The sequence below is a fragment of the Ailuropoda melanoleuca genome, chromosome 6, assembly GCF_002007445.2.
Source record: "Ailuropoda melanoleuca isolate Jingjing chromosome 6, ASM200744v2, whole genome shotgun sequence".
Classification (NCBI taxonomy): Eukaryota; Metazoa; Chordata; class Mammalia; order Carnivora; family Ursidae; genus Ailuropoda; species Ailuropoda melanoleuca.
The window spans coordinates 42,120,186-42,134,464 of record NC_048223.1 but is presented as its reverse complement, the minus strand read 5'-3'; the positions used below and the strand labels follow the sequence as shown (position 1 = coordinate 42,134,464).

Below are 14,279 nucleotides of genomic sequence, written 5' to 3'. Positions count from 1 at the left end.
GCCCCGGAGCGCGCAACTTACTTTCCGCCTGCGGCGGGCGCCCCGGCCCGGATTCCCAGCCCGGCAACCGCGCAGACTACGAGGCGGCGGAGGCCGGCCCGCACCGCGGTCTACGGCCGCCGCGCCCAGCCGCGCTCCGCGCTCGCCCCTACCTCAGCCGGCAGGCAGGCGTCCGTCCGCAGCGGCCGCGGCGCCGACGACTCCCTCCCGGCCGCCGAATCCCCGCACCCAGCGCTAATCATAATACCGAGCGGGCGGCCGCGGGGAGGGGGTAGGCCGAGCTGCGCCTGCGCGGGATGCGCGTCACTGTGACGCAACGGCGGGGCTCGGGAAGGGCGGGGCCGACAGTACCTGCGGGCTCTGGCGCCCGGGCTGCTGGAGGGCATCCTAGCTGCTTCTCACCCGTGCGAGTCTGGACTATGTATGGCGGTAGGAAGCAGGCAAAGCGCCCGAGGAGAGGAGACGGTGAAGGAGGAAGCACCGGGGATATGGGACAATGGCTAAAAAAAGCACCGCGAGCTGTCGGGGGAAATCGGAGGAAAGGGGCAGCGTGTGCACCTGACTGCGTCCTGAAGCGGGGGGGGGGGGCTGAGGGCAGCATGCACTGTACCCTTTTAAAGGTTACCGCTTTTCCCTCTCAAGTTTAAGCAAAAGGAGGGGAAAAAATTAAATTTACATTCATAAGTATGTATATACGCACATGCGTATGTTCTTTTTCTCTGCAGTTTTATTTCTTGGGAACCCAATTTGAAGGAATTTTGTTGATTTTGTTGCTATTTAAACAAAAGGAGAAAAGCCCACCATCTGAATGCCACGCTGGCTTTAAAGGTCTACGGGACACACTAGCCCGGGCCCCATCAGTTAGCTGCCTCCACTGGAAACCGCCTGGAAAGGCAAAGGTCGTGGAGAGTACTAAAGCATATGAAGTCCGGGATTCAAAACAGCAGATACTAATCGTGATTAACTAGATAGTTCAGCGGCATGGTCACCAGGTCAGGTGGCTCGGGAAGGGAACTTAGCCAAAGCCAGAGAGGAGTGCTGGCGGGGGGCGGGGGGGGGGTCTCCTGACTCCCACTCTTGAAAGCTTGTCTTGCAATGGCTAATCAGCTCTCTGAGGTTCCTAAAAGGGAAAACCAACAAGCCAGGTGCCAAGCTTCTCCAACCTGCTTTTCCCTGTCTCTCCTTTCTTTCCACCCTTCCAATAAAAGACACCTAGTGAAGAAGGACACAAAGAAAAATAAATATACAATAAAAGCTGCTTAGATACTCCAAATTTGATTAAATTGGGTGCAGCAGAAGAGAAATCTAGATGGCTTTAGCAAATGTCTTTGTTGACCTGCAAATGTCAGGATTTGGTTGTTTTTTTTTTTCAGACTCTCTCCACAGCATCAATTTTGCATGTCTGAGGATGATTGAGAAGTAAGACTGGATTGTGGGAGGTGCAAACCCTAGGGTGGTAACATAAGGTTTTCTATTAAAGGGGGACTCTCAGTTACCCTAATCCTCTAGCATGGGGTGATGGATCATTGGCTGGGGAAAGCCTCAGGCTGGGCCTCTGCCCCTTAAGGATGAGTCAAAGCCCCAACTCTGAGATCACTCTGATTTAGGAAGACGGTAAAAGAAAAACCTCACTTTGATGTTGACATTCTAACTCTAGCCATATGTTAAGCAGTAGCTCCTTTGTGGAATTTGGTCCTTTATTACTGGAAAGTTGGAAGACCATGCACTTTTCCCCTCAGGGAGATAGCGCTATTAGGGAACCCTGTAAAGGGAAAAAAATACTACTCTAATGGTCTCCCAAGGGAATTCCAGTGGTTGATAGCCTCTGCCACCAGGCTTATAGCCCCTGAGATGTAACTGTAACCACAAAACAACGGCCATAATAGATAAGCCCTTGGAAAACAGTATTTATATTGTTGCCGTGTAACTCAGGTTTTGACTAAAATATATAAGGGTAACAAGGACATAAGAATAGCAAAACAATAAATGAAAAGGAACGGAATAATAAATTGATTCGAATAAAGAAAGGCCACATGGTAAATCATTTATTCATCCCCCGTGTTTCTTGGGAAGCTGGAGTGCTGCTGGCAAGAACATGACCCATTTTCGGTTCCACACCATAAATGTGGTAACGTGATCTGATTATGCTTAGGCAATATTTAAGAATATTCAAGTGCAAATTAATTATTACTTAACTTTGAATTAAGCAAATATGTTTATTGTTAATGAAGAAACCCCTCCTCCAATCTGCCCTGAGGCTTTCTCCAACACAGACTGCTTTTTTTAATGTTAAGTCTTTTTATGGACCCATAAGAAGCTTTAATTAGATATACAGCACTCTACAAAACGACAAGATAAAGCATGCAGGTTTGTGTGACAGTCTCTGTGATTCAGATCTCAAACATAACATAATGCCACCAATTTAAGGAAGAGTTGTTTATTGGAAGGCAACCAGGGAGATGCTACAAATTAGATCAAGATGTGAAAAGCAAGCAGATTCTTGAAAGAATTGCAATTTTCATCTTGGGACATCCTCACCCCCCCCCACACACACACAAAGCATCATATTATCTTATCCTGATATTGCTAGTTTTCATAATTTGTAAAAAAAATTTTAAATAAATATATTTAAAACAATAGATATTGAGTACTCGTGTACAGTTCAATTTTGAGTTGTGGCATGGTATTTAACGATTTTCTTTTACGTATTTAATTAGTCATTTTGTACATTGATACTCATGCATTTCTAAATCCTGGCTTCATCCCAGGAGGACCAAAATAATACTTCATTGGAATGGCCCACAGAGTTCCTCAAAGACTTTTCCTTACCACCCCCTTGGCATCAGTTTGCATGTTTCACTCTTGTATCTCAGATGTCAGTTAAGGCCAGTGTGTGTGTGTGTGTGTGTGTGTGTGTGTGTATGTAATATATTTTTGATAGTTGCAAACAAGATTGAAAATGCCAGCCCTTTACTGTGTTTGCAACCTGTGAACTAGGAGACGTGGCACTCATTGCCTGGCATTGAATCCCAGCCCCATCACTTAATGCTATATGGCTTTGGGCAGGTTGCTTCACTGTTTCCTCCTCTGTCACATTGGGATGGCAGTGATGATGACACCTTTCTTATAAAGTTGGTATAAAGCCATTGGTAAACTTGGTGTAAAGCAATGGTTCTCAAAGTGTGCTCCTTCAACTAGCAGCATCAGCTTCTTCTGGGAACTGAATCAAAATGCAAATTCTCAGGCTCCACTCCAGATGTACTAAATCAAAAACTGTGGTGATTCTGATGCAAGTTTGAGAACCACTGTTGTTGGGATTAAGTGAGTTTGTTTGAAGTATTAAAACAGTGCCTAGTACGCAATAAGTGGTATATTAATGAATATGTTTAAATGAGTATAATATGATATTGCCAAGATTTACAAGGTTTAATTTAGGCCAAAAGAAGAATGCCCCTGTTCTCCAACAAGTAAATTCCTTCTTAATCCCATGTCTGAAAACTTTAACATGGCCTGCCAAACCCTTCATGATGTGGCCCCCACCTTCCTTTCCTGTTCCTTCTCTTCTCAATGTGCACCACATCTCCACCCTCCCCAGTTCTCAAAGGGAACTGCTTTTTCACATCTCCAAGACTTTGCTTATTCTGTTCCCTCTGCCTGAAAATGTCACCAGCCCCTTCCCCCTACTTCCCACACTTGCAATCTCCTGAATTCCTGCTAATGCTTCAAAACCTAACTGCAGTGTCCCACCTCCTCTGTGATGTCCCAGCCCACACCCAGTCAGAGCCAAGGACTATCTGGACCCATACCTCCCTGCACAACTCAGAGCATTTATCGTTGGCTGTTATAATTGTTTACTTACCCATTTTCTGCTTTTGGATGTTCAACTCCTAGAAAACAAGGATTTTATTTCATTTAAATTTCTATTCACACCACTTGGCCCTGAGGTTTCAAGAGGGCAGCCCAAGGGCTTACACCACAAACTTAGGGTATCATCACAGACTTAGGGTATTTTTTTTTCACAAAGGTCTTTTAAGAATTTAAATTAGTTGTGAGCATTTTAAAATTGGGAGATTTAATTTTTATGTTTAACCACTTTACTGAGGCCTAATTTGCATATTTTAAAGTTCACTCAGAATACATGGTAATTCAGTGATTTTTAGTAAATTTATAAGGTTGTGCAGCCATCACCTTAATCCACTTTCAAAATATTTCCATCACTCCAAAAAGTCTTCTCATGTGCATATGCCATCACACTCCAATTTCAAGTCCTCAGCAACCAATAATTTGTTTTCCATCTCTGTAGGTTTGCCTTTCTAGAAATGTTATATAAATAGAATTATACAATGTGTAGTCTGCAGTGTCTGGCTTCTTTCAGTTAGCATAGATGTATCCATGTTGTAGTTCAAGTAGTTGTTATCAGTTCATTCCTTTGTATTGCTGACTAGTATTCCATTATATAGATAAACTACACTTTATATATTTTGCTATTGTGGATAATGCCGCCAAAAATAATTATATGAACTCTAAATGGGGACATGTTTTCATTTTTGTTGGGTGTATTTCTGGGTGGAATTATTGGGTCATGTCATAACTCTAACATTTTAAGGAAGTGACAAATTATTTTCTAAAGTGACTTACTATTTTATATTCCCATCATCAATACATGAGGGCTCTAGTTTCTCCACATCCTTGGCAACATTTGGCATTATTTGACTTTTAGGTTATCATTATTCTAATAAAAGTGTAGAGGTATCTCGCTATGATTTTAATTTACATTTCTCTGATGATCAACAATGTTGATCATCTTTTCAGGTGCTTTCTAGTCATCCATATATCTTCTTTGGTGAAAGAGCTATCCAAATCTTTTACCCATTTTTAATTGGGTTGTTTGTCTTAATGAGTTTTAAGAATTGTTTATATATTTCAGATACAAGCCCTTAATTAGATATATGACTTGCAAATATTTTCTCCCAGGCTGTGGTTTGTCTTTTCATGTTTTTAATGATATCTTTAGATGTGCCAAAGTTTTGCATTTTGATGAATTCCAATTTATCAAATTTTTCTTTTATGAATCATGTTTTGGATGTCATATCTAAGAAATTTTTGCCTAAGCCAAAGTCAAAAGATTTTTCTCCTGTGTTTTTTTTTCAAGTTTATAGTTTTCAATTTGACAATTTAGTCTATAAAGTGATTTGAATTGTTTTGCATGATGTAAAGTAACGACATATTTTATCGATTAATCATTTTTTTGCATATAGATAGTCATTTGCTCCTGAACCATTTGTCAAAGAGTATCATTTCCCAATTGAATTGCCTTTTCACCTTCATTGAAAATCTATTTACCATAAATGTAAGAATTTTCTGGACTTCTTATTCATTTCTATTGATCTATATGTCTATTCTTACACCATTGTGACATGGTCTTTGACTACTGTTGTTTTATAGTAAGTTTTGAAAATGGGCAGAATCAGTCCTCCAACTATGTTGTTCTTTTTCAAAATTGTTTTGCTATTCTAGGTATGTTGCAATGCCATGTAAACTTTAGGATCAGCTTGTCAATTTCTACCAAGGGTTTTTCTGGAGGATGGGATTTTTATTGGAGTTGCATTGTATATATAGATCAATTTGGGGAGAATTGCCGTCTTAACAATAATGGGTCTTAGTTCATGAACATGGTATACCTCCCCCTTTATTTAGATCTTTTAAAATTTCTGTCAGCAATGTTTTGTAGTTTTTAGGTGTTACACATCTTTTGTTACCCTTATTTCTAAGTAGTTTACTTCTTAGTGCTATTGTGAATTGCATTATTTTCTTTACTTCTAGGTTGTTCATTACCAGAATATAGAAATACTGATCTTTATATCCTTTGACATTCTCATTTGATAGTTCTAGTTGGTGTTTTCAGATTCACTAGTGTTTTCCAGATATAGGATCATATCATCTGCAAATAAACACAGTTTTATTTCCTCTTTTCCAGTCTGAATGCCTTTAACTTCTTTTTCTTATCTTCTTGACAGTCTGTAACTTATCATATGATATTGAATAGAAGTGGTTAGTTCTTCGGGTTGCCTGGCTCCATCAATAGGCAAGCAACTCTTGATCTCAGGTTTGTAAGTTTGAGCCCCACATTGGGTATAGAGATTACATAAAAATAAAATCTTTTTTAAAAAGTGGTGAAAGTAGATATTCTTGCTTTGTTCTCAAAAATACATTTAGTCTTCCACTATTAAGTATGATATTTGCTATAGGTTTTTCTTAGGTGCTTTTTATCTGTTTGAAGAAATTCCCTTATATTCAGTTTGTTGAGAGTTTCATCATGACTGAGTGTTGGATTTTGTCAAATGCTTTCTCTGCATGCATTGACATGACCATGTAGTTTTGTCTATTACATTAATATGACACATTGCATTAATTAATTTTCAGATGCCAAATCAACCTTGCATCCCCAAGATAAATTCCACTTAGGTCATTGTTACATACTGCTGGATTTGATTTCCTTATATATGTTCATGTGGCATAATGTGATGACTTCAGCCTCAATCAGCTTGGAAGTGGATTCTTTTCCAAAGTCTCTAATTAAGAGCCTGGTCCGGCTAACACCCTGATTTGAGCCTTGTAAGACAGTGAGCAGAGAACCCTGTTGAGTCTGCCTGTACTTCTGACCTACAAGAACTGTGAGTTAACAAATATATGTTGATTGGGCTGTTAAGTTTGTGACATAGCAATAGAAAACTAATACACCAAATTTGTCCAATTTCAGCCTCATGGCAGAGTTAATTTTTAAAAATAAAATCAAGATTTCTGGCCCCTCTTGAAAAATGGGAAGATATTACAACTTGAGATTTGAATTTTTCATATGTCAAACCAGCTGTTAGAGCTAAGCAATGGCTCTCCTCACCCTCCTTATTAGCCAGGGCTTAGGTCCTCCTTCATCTACTCTGGTCCTTCAGCCCAGGCCTACATCCCTAATTACAGGCCTGGCCCTGGGACATCTGTAACACCTTATCAGCACATGTCCAACTTATTGAGCCCAAGTGCTCAATAAGTATTTGTTGAATAAGTGAACCAAGCCACAGAACCAGTGACATGGGAGAATTTTAAATAAGAGTGCACGAATGGACATTTGGGATGACCAAGGCTGATGGCAGTATACCCTTCAGTGCACTCGGGGAGGAGTTCTGAGCCTGTTTGCCTGAAGGAGTTCCCTGGAAGTTCCATGGATTTTCACATACATCTCATTTGTCCTAAGTGTGTCATATGACCAGCCCTAGTTCCAAAGAAGGCTGAGAAATGTGGTGTTCACCTCCACCCCCACCCCCACAAGGAAATCAGATTCTGACAGAAAGGAGAAAGGAGGGGATAGATATTGGGTTAGTGACCAGCAGTTTCAATACCTAGACCATGAAAAAGAAGAAAACTAGCACCACTGAGAACTTCTTGTGCCCCTTCCCTATCCGTGCTTCCCCCCAAGGGTAACCATTTGTGACTTCTATAGTCTTGCCTCTTCTTCAACTTCATGTAAATGGAATCATATAAAGCGTGTTCTTTTGTGTCTGGCTTCTTTTGCTTACAGCATAAATATTAAAGAAAAAAATTAATATCAGAACAACTCAAGTTTTCTAATATGAGACTCATCAGCCTCAAGGAAATCAAGATTGTCAGTGATGGAATTATCCACTTCCATTCCTTGAATTAGTTAGCATTTGCCCTTCAGCCATGGACAGTCCAGAAAAATGGCCAGTAGGAATAGTAACAATGTTTCTTCTCGTGGAAGATAGTAAAAATATTTTTAAATTACCTCTGAATGTACAGACACGGAATGGATGGCCCTAGTCCTGGTGGGAGTAGGGTCTTAGGGTCCCTGCTAGGCCCGGCCTTGGCTTTCAGTTGCTGGGTTATAAGGAGGTCATGGGCAGGTGGAGCGCGTTCCTCGGAGAGGAGCCGGGATGGCCAAGGCAACAGGACTGTGAAGCTCCAGGCAGTGGCTGCGTATCAGTCAGTGCAGAATAAGCTCTGTTTTGGTGTCAGTAGAGTGCCGGCTGCGTGTTAGCCCTTCTCTTCGCCAGAACAGTGCAAAGTTTGAATGGCTTCTGTGAACCTGTAGCCACAAGGTTTTCTGGTATCATATGGATTACTACATCTCAAATAAGATGAGTTAACAACATATGTCTTGATAAAGGTGAGACTGCTCTGTCCCGTGCAGACAGGAGATGGAACACTTGGCAGCACGGACACTTGGCAGCACAGATCCTGCAGCTGGAGTTGGCATCTGATAACTGAATGGAGCTGAGCCGAGCCATCAGGCCACGGATGTCAAAACAGCTGATACTCATTTCCTTAGAGCAGTCTTACAAATAAAGCTTTACTCATTTCCGGCTCATAATTCTTTTCAACAGTCCCACCCTGCTTTAAAATGAAGGAATATTAGACATTATGTAAAAATAAAAAAATAGGGGCTTAAGCATCTGACTCTCGATTTTGGCTCCGGTCATGATCTCATGGATCCTGAGATTGCCTTCCTTCCCCCAGGTTGGTCTCCTTCCTCATCAGGGAGTCCACTTGAAGATTCTCTCCTTTTGACCTCCCCCCCACCCAGCTCCGGCACATGCACACGTCCTCTCTCTCTCTCTCAAATAAATAAATAAAATCTTTTTAAAAATTTTTTTTAAATATTTTAAAATAGGGTAGGGAACATTGATTCAGGACTCAAGACTACTCTCCCAGAATGAGTAGCCCTATATTCACTCCCAGCCCCTACTCCCTTGCCTGTTTGGACTATGGAACCCAGCAAAACTAAGCACTCATTTTGCTGGCCTCCCTTGCAAGTAGGGGTGTCCATCTAATCCAGTCTGGCCAATAAGTTCTGGGTAGAATTCAGCTGAGTGGGAGGGGGTGGCGTGGTGGTTTGAGGAAAGCTTTTGCTTTTCTGATACAAAGGGACAGCTGCAGCTGGCTCTGGCCTTCCCCTTTCTTCCGGCCCCAATTGGGCATGATGCCTGGAGTAGGAGCTGCCATTTTGCAACCAGAAAGGAGAGGCCAAGAGAATCACAGCAATGCTGGCTCTGGACCTCATGAGCTACTGAACAAATGCTAACAGCTGCCTGCTCCAGACTTTGTGTTCTGTGAAAAAATTGAAAATTCTATTTGTTGATTATGCTTACTTATAGCTGAAAGGCTTCATGACTAATACAACCAGTATAAACCATTCTTTGTCATAGATAGGCAAAAAAAGGTAGTGGAGATGGGGGTATAAGAATTTTCCCAAGTCTAGTGAATTCATCAGAAAAAAGCTATAGAGGGACACCTGGGCGGGTCAGTCATTTGGGCGTCTGCCTTTGGCTCAGGTCATGATCCCGAGGTCCTGGGATGGAGCCTGTGTCAGGCTCTCTGCACAGCGGGAGTCTGCTTCTCCCTCTCCCTCCGCCCCTCCCCGGCTCAAGCACACACACACGTGCACTCTCTCTCTCTCCCTCTCACTCTCTCTCAAGTAAATAAAAAAATCTAAAAAGAAGAAAGAAAGAAAGAAAGAAAGAAAGAAAGAAAGAAAGAAAGAAAGAAAGAAAGAAGAAAGAAAAAGAAAGAAAGAGAAAGAAAGAAAATCTGTAGACTTTTGTTCTCAAAAGCAAGGGAGGTATCGAGTCCTGCTAGGGTCAGGTCAAGATGACACAGAAACTTCCTTGAGGAGACTTCACTGGCCAAGGAGGAGACAATTTGAGCATTGGGAAACAATGGCTACAACCAAGCACTTCTCCTGCCTTTCTGGTATGAACTGTATTTAAGAGCAACCAAGGAGATAATAAGGAGTTCTTTTTAGAATAATTCCAGCTAATAAAGACCAAAGGAATGATAGAATTAGAAAACCACCACCCTGAAACATCTAATGAAATAAAGAATCTAGGCAACCACCATCAATAGCTATTAGGTGAAAGGTTGACAGGGAACCTTTGGATGGACCATGCTGGTAACACCTAAATCCAGGGATCAGTTTTTACATCTAAAACTGAGACAGTCAGACGCCATGCACCTCATGATATAATACATCAGAAAATACATAGCATCTGTGAAGTTTTCTAGCCAAAAAAATATTTTAACAAGTATCTAATCCAGCTTACAGTAAATTCAAGTTGAATGATACTAGGAAGAAACAATCAGCCAAATCCAGAATGTAGGATATTGTACAGGACAATGACTCATTTCTCCCCTTCCTCAAGTAAATGGCATAAAAACAGGGAGGGGAGAAGAACTTATAGAGCAAAAGAGACTTCAGAGTTCTTTCAATTAAATATGATGTGTAGATCTTATTTGGATCCTGATTTGAATGAGACAACTATAAAAAAATTATTGGAGCTACTTAGGAAAATTTGGTGTGTTCTGTGTATTGCATCACATGAAAATGGTATTGTGGTTATGTTTTTTAAAAAGTCATTCTTTGATAGAGATACCTACTGTAATGTTTAGTGATGAAATGAAATGATGCTTAGAATTTGCTTTAAAATATTTGAGCAAAGCCAAACAAAAATTGTGTTGTGTGTGATGGGGGAGCTTATAGAGGAGACAAATCAGGGGTTCATTATATTTTGTTCTCCACTTATATGTATGGTTGAACATTTTGTATAATTTTTTTTTAAATATTACTATTTTAATTGGGTTTTCCTGCATTGTAGATGCTAATAGCAACAAAAATGAGAAAGCAATTTTAAAAAAGAACAATCCTGTCAAAGTCCTTAAATTCTGTTTCCTTCCTTCGTGGTGTTATTTTCATACAAGCTAATTAAATGCTGGTGCCCACCACCCCATCCTCTCTTGCTCTTCTCATTCCCTCTCTCTCTCTCTCTCTCACAGCGTCATGTGACTGTACTTGAAAGCATGGGATGTTAGGGGCACTTTAGAGACACTAGTCCTTCCCAGAACACTTTCCATGTTCTTGTCCATGTGTGGAACACCCAAGTTGGTTCTCCACTCTGTTCCTGCATGTTGCCACGAGCACCTTGCTCTTTCCATTGACTTGTCATGGCTTGTCCATCCTCTTCCACCAGACTGGGAGCCATGCCCTCCCTAACTCTCAATTAGGGACCAAAAAATCAGTGCCACATATGCCATTTCTAATGCTCCTTCAACCCCCAACCCCTCACAACAAATTCATAGTGTCTCTGCCATGACAGTCTTGCATCTTACTCCAATTTGTTTTAAGCAAAGGGAGATTATAAGTAATTATATTACATAGACAACGTAGTGCTGTTTTTAAAACCAGTAACGACAACATACTAGATCCTTAGCACTAGTAACTCTAGTTACTTAGGGCTACTAACTCTTCCTTTATTTCTCCTTGAGCCTCTAATTTGCTAATTCAAGAAAAGGAAACCAGGAAATATCCTCAATGTTTCTTGAATTTTGGTCCCAAAGTCATGGGCACTGTGGCGATCCACTCCTAACCAAAAATTACCTTGGTTTTCTCTAAGCTTTGATGACCACACTGAGGCAGCCTTTGGTGAGAGGTCGGTCATACTGAGGTGGTACATTCAGCCAACCTTCAGGAAAGACCTATTTTTTTTTCTGATACCCCCAAAGTTACAAACCACAGTGATGGAAAGGTAAACTGGATATCTGTCTCCTCTCCTCATTGTTGATTTCTATGTCTCTCAGGTCTTAGCAGCAACGTCATAACCTCTGACTTACCTCCTCCCAATCTGGATTGGGTGACCTCCTTTGTATTCCCATAACACATCATGGGCCATGTGGCACGGCTCTTCCAACACACGAGTACAATCATCTCTTACCTTCACTCTAGATTACAAGCTCCTTCAAGATGGAGACTGAACGTGTTCACCGTTTTGCACATGGTAGCTACTCAACGAACACTTGTTTGGTAAATATACAAGTAATCAAATGAGTGGCTTTCAAGATTCAAAAGTTCAGAATTAAGGGGCACCTGGGTGGCTCAGTCATTAAGCATCTGCCTTCAGCTCAGGGTGTGATCCCAGCATTCTGGGATTGAGCCCCACATCAGGCTCCTCTGCTGGGAGCCTGCTTCTTCTTTTCCCACTCCCCCTGTTTGTCTCTCTCTCACTGGCTGTCTCTCTCACTGGCTGTCTCTGTGTCAAATAAATAAATAAAATCTTTAAAAAAGAATTCAAAATTAAGACTCTAAATTTCAGTCATCTTAAGGTGTTAAATACCTTTTGTTCTCAAAGTTTAATTTAAAAGAATAATGTTGAAAAGGGAAGCACCACCTAGTCCTCTGAAAGCAATTGAAAGTTGGATAGGAGAAGTAGGATGAGTTATGCTGGTGCCCACCACCCCATCCTCTCTTGCTCTTCTCATTCCCTCTCTCTCTCTTTCTCAAGCCACTCCTGAAATGGCCAGCCTGAGGTTTTGCTTGTCTTTATCCAGTCCTCTGTTCTGCCCCATGGAGTGGAGGAGAGTTGAGGGTGTGGGTAGTAGTTAAAGGAACAAAGATTTCTGGCAAGAGCTGAACCCTCCTTTAACCATACTTAACATACTCCCGTACAGTGCATGGGGGCTTGACTCACCAGAGATGACTAAACTTTGGTCCCCAGTCAGCACTTGGGCCCTCCCAACAGGCCCAAGCATTAGCATCAGGGCCTGGACCTGATGCTAATTAGTAAATCTCAGTCTGCACTGTGGATGGCTGTGGCTTGTTCTTCTTAAATAGTAAACTTACAGTTATTCAAGGTAATGGAGTATTCGTGTGAGCTGAGAGCCAAGGGAAGGGCCAGAAATTGAGAGTAAAGACAGGATGGTTTCTTTTACAATCGGTGAGCTAAATCCAACTCTGCACCAAATGAAATCAACCAAAATGGCCTAATTCAGATTTTAGGAGCTAATCATGGTCATAAACTAGGTGGGGAAATCATAGTTCAAATCACTAGTTCAAACTAGAGGTTTAATGAACATGAAATGCAGTGTCCCTGAATGTCCACAAACTCAGGACTGGATTGTTCAAATCATTAATATTCACAAAGGTGTCTTGGCACAGATGTACCCATCATTAAATCTGGTAGGAAGATAACAGTTTTATTATCATTGTGAGCATACATTCAACATCTACAACGGCCTGCCCCAGATGAAAGGCCATTTAGGAAAGGAAAAGTCTAGGGACTCTTGGGCCTAAGGCCATGTTCGGGGCTCAGAGCCAGCTGACCCATCATTCTGAACGTTGGGAATATGAAAACTCTAAGCCATGCATTTGTCCTTGACAAGGCTACAGTCGGTTGCTGTTAAAGTGTCATCAAATAAGTGCCAGTTCATGGTGTAGACACATAAGAGTGTGGGTTTTAGAGACAGAAGGGGAAAAGAATGTTTTTATAAGAAGATATGCATATTGTTTCCGACTGATGCAGGGTTTTTGTCCCAGCAAGGCTTTAATGTCCACTGATTACTAAATTCCACGAGGGCAGGAACCGTATGTATTTTGTTTCCCACCGTAGCTCCAGCACCCTGCACCAGTGCAAGGCACAGACTAAGAGCTCAATAAGCATTTGTCGAATGAGTGCACCAATGGCTGTACTGTGTCATGTCTATCTACGGAAAGAAAACTGAGAAGTAGAGAGGGAACTGATTTATTTGAGTTGGTGGTCACCCGCTCAGCGTTTGCCCATATGACTCATTACAGTTAGTTGCTCATAAAACATAGCCAAACTTGTGTCCTGGTGTTCCTTTCATATTTTTCTAAAAAGTAGGGAAATACAGAAACATGAATAAATGACAAATACATGTAGAACTAAGGATAAGTCAAGACTTGTGTCTAAAGCGTTATCTATGATCCACAATTCATAAAACTATAGACATGAAGAAAAATCCTTAGGAAGAGAGGACGCAGGGGCCACACCATGGGTTTTGATGTTTTCAACAGTGGAATGACAGTCTCCAAGCCCCTTTTTGTTAGACTATGCTACTGCTTTGCTCTGTAGCCACTGTGCACGCCAGTTAATCTTCTCGTCTTAGTAGAGAACAGAACAAGGAATTTATTTAGGTCAGAGAATATTTTGAAATTCCAAACAGAAGAGCCGCTAATGAATTTAGTTTAGGGTGTCTTGCCACCAGAAAAATGACAGACCTTCCCAAACACCTTTGGCTGTTTGCTCATCAAGAAAAGTCACACATTTTCTCTCTGTAAAAAGCGGCAAAGAAAAAACCAGGCAGAGTGCAGTTGTGCTCCTGAAGGACGGAGGCCCAGGGCTGCTGTTAAATTCAGCGTCTATCCTGATAACCCTGGAGAACTGAAAGAAAGCTCCACTCAAAAAGCACATGAGGTCAGT

General features: G+C 41.4%; 1 protein-coding gene across 6 annotated transcripts in view; it reads right to left on the bottom strand.

The window, feature by feature from the left end:
• SNRK (SNF related kinase) overlaps positions 1-286 on the bottom strand; it is a 56,771-nt gene extending 56,485 nt beyond the window's left edge. For 2 of the 6 annotated variants that reach the window (XM_034662319.1, XM_034662322.1), the window contains exon 1: positions 153-286. Coding sequence is in view for 1 of the 6 variants with exons in the window: in XM_034662318.1 (XP_034518209.1) it covers positions 153-242 (90 nt within the window). In the remaining 5 variants the exon portion in view is untranslated. Of the gene's footprint in view, positions 1-21; positions 81-152 lie in introns of those variants that run through there. The other 4 variants (XM_034662325.1, XM_034662318.1, XM_034662323.1 and 1 more) reach the window with 4 other exon arrangements.
• Positions 287-14,279: the final 13,993 nt, after the last annotated feature.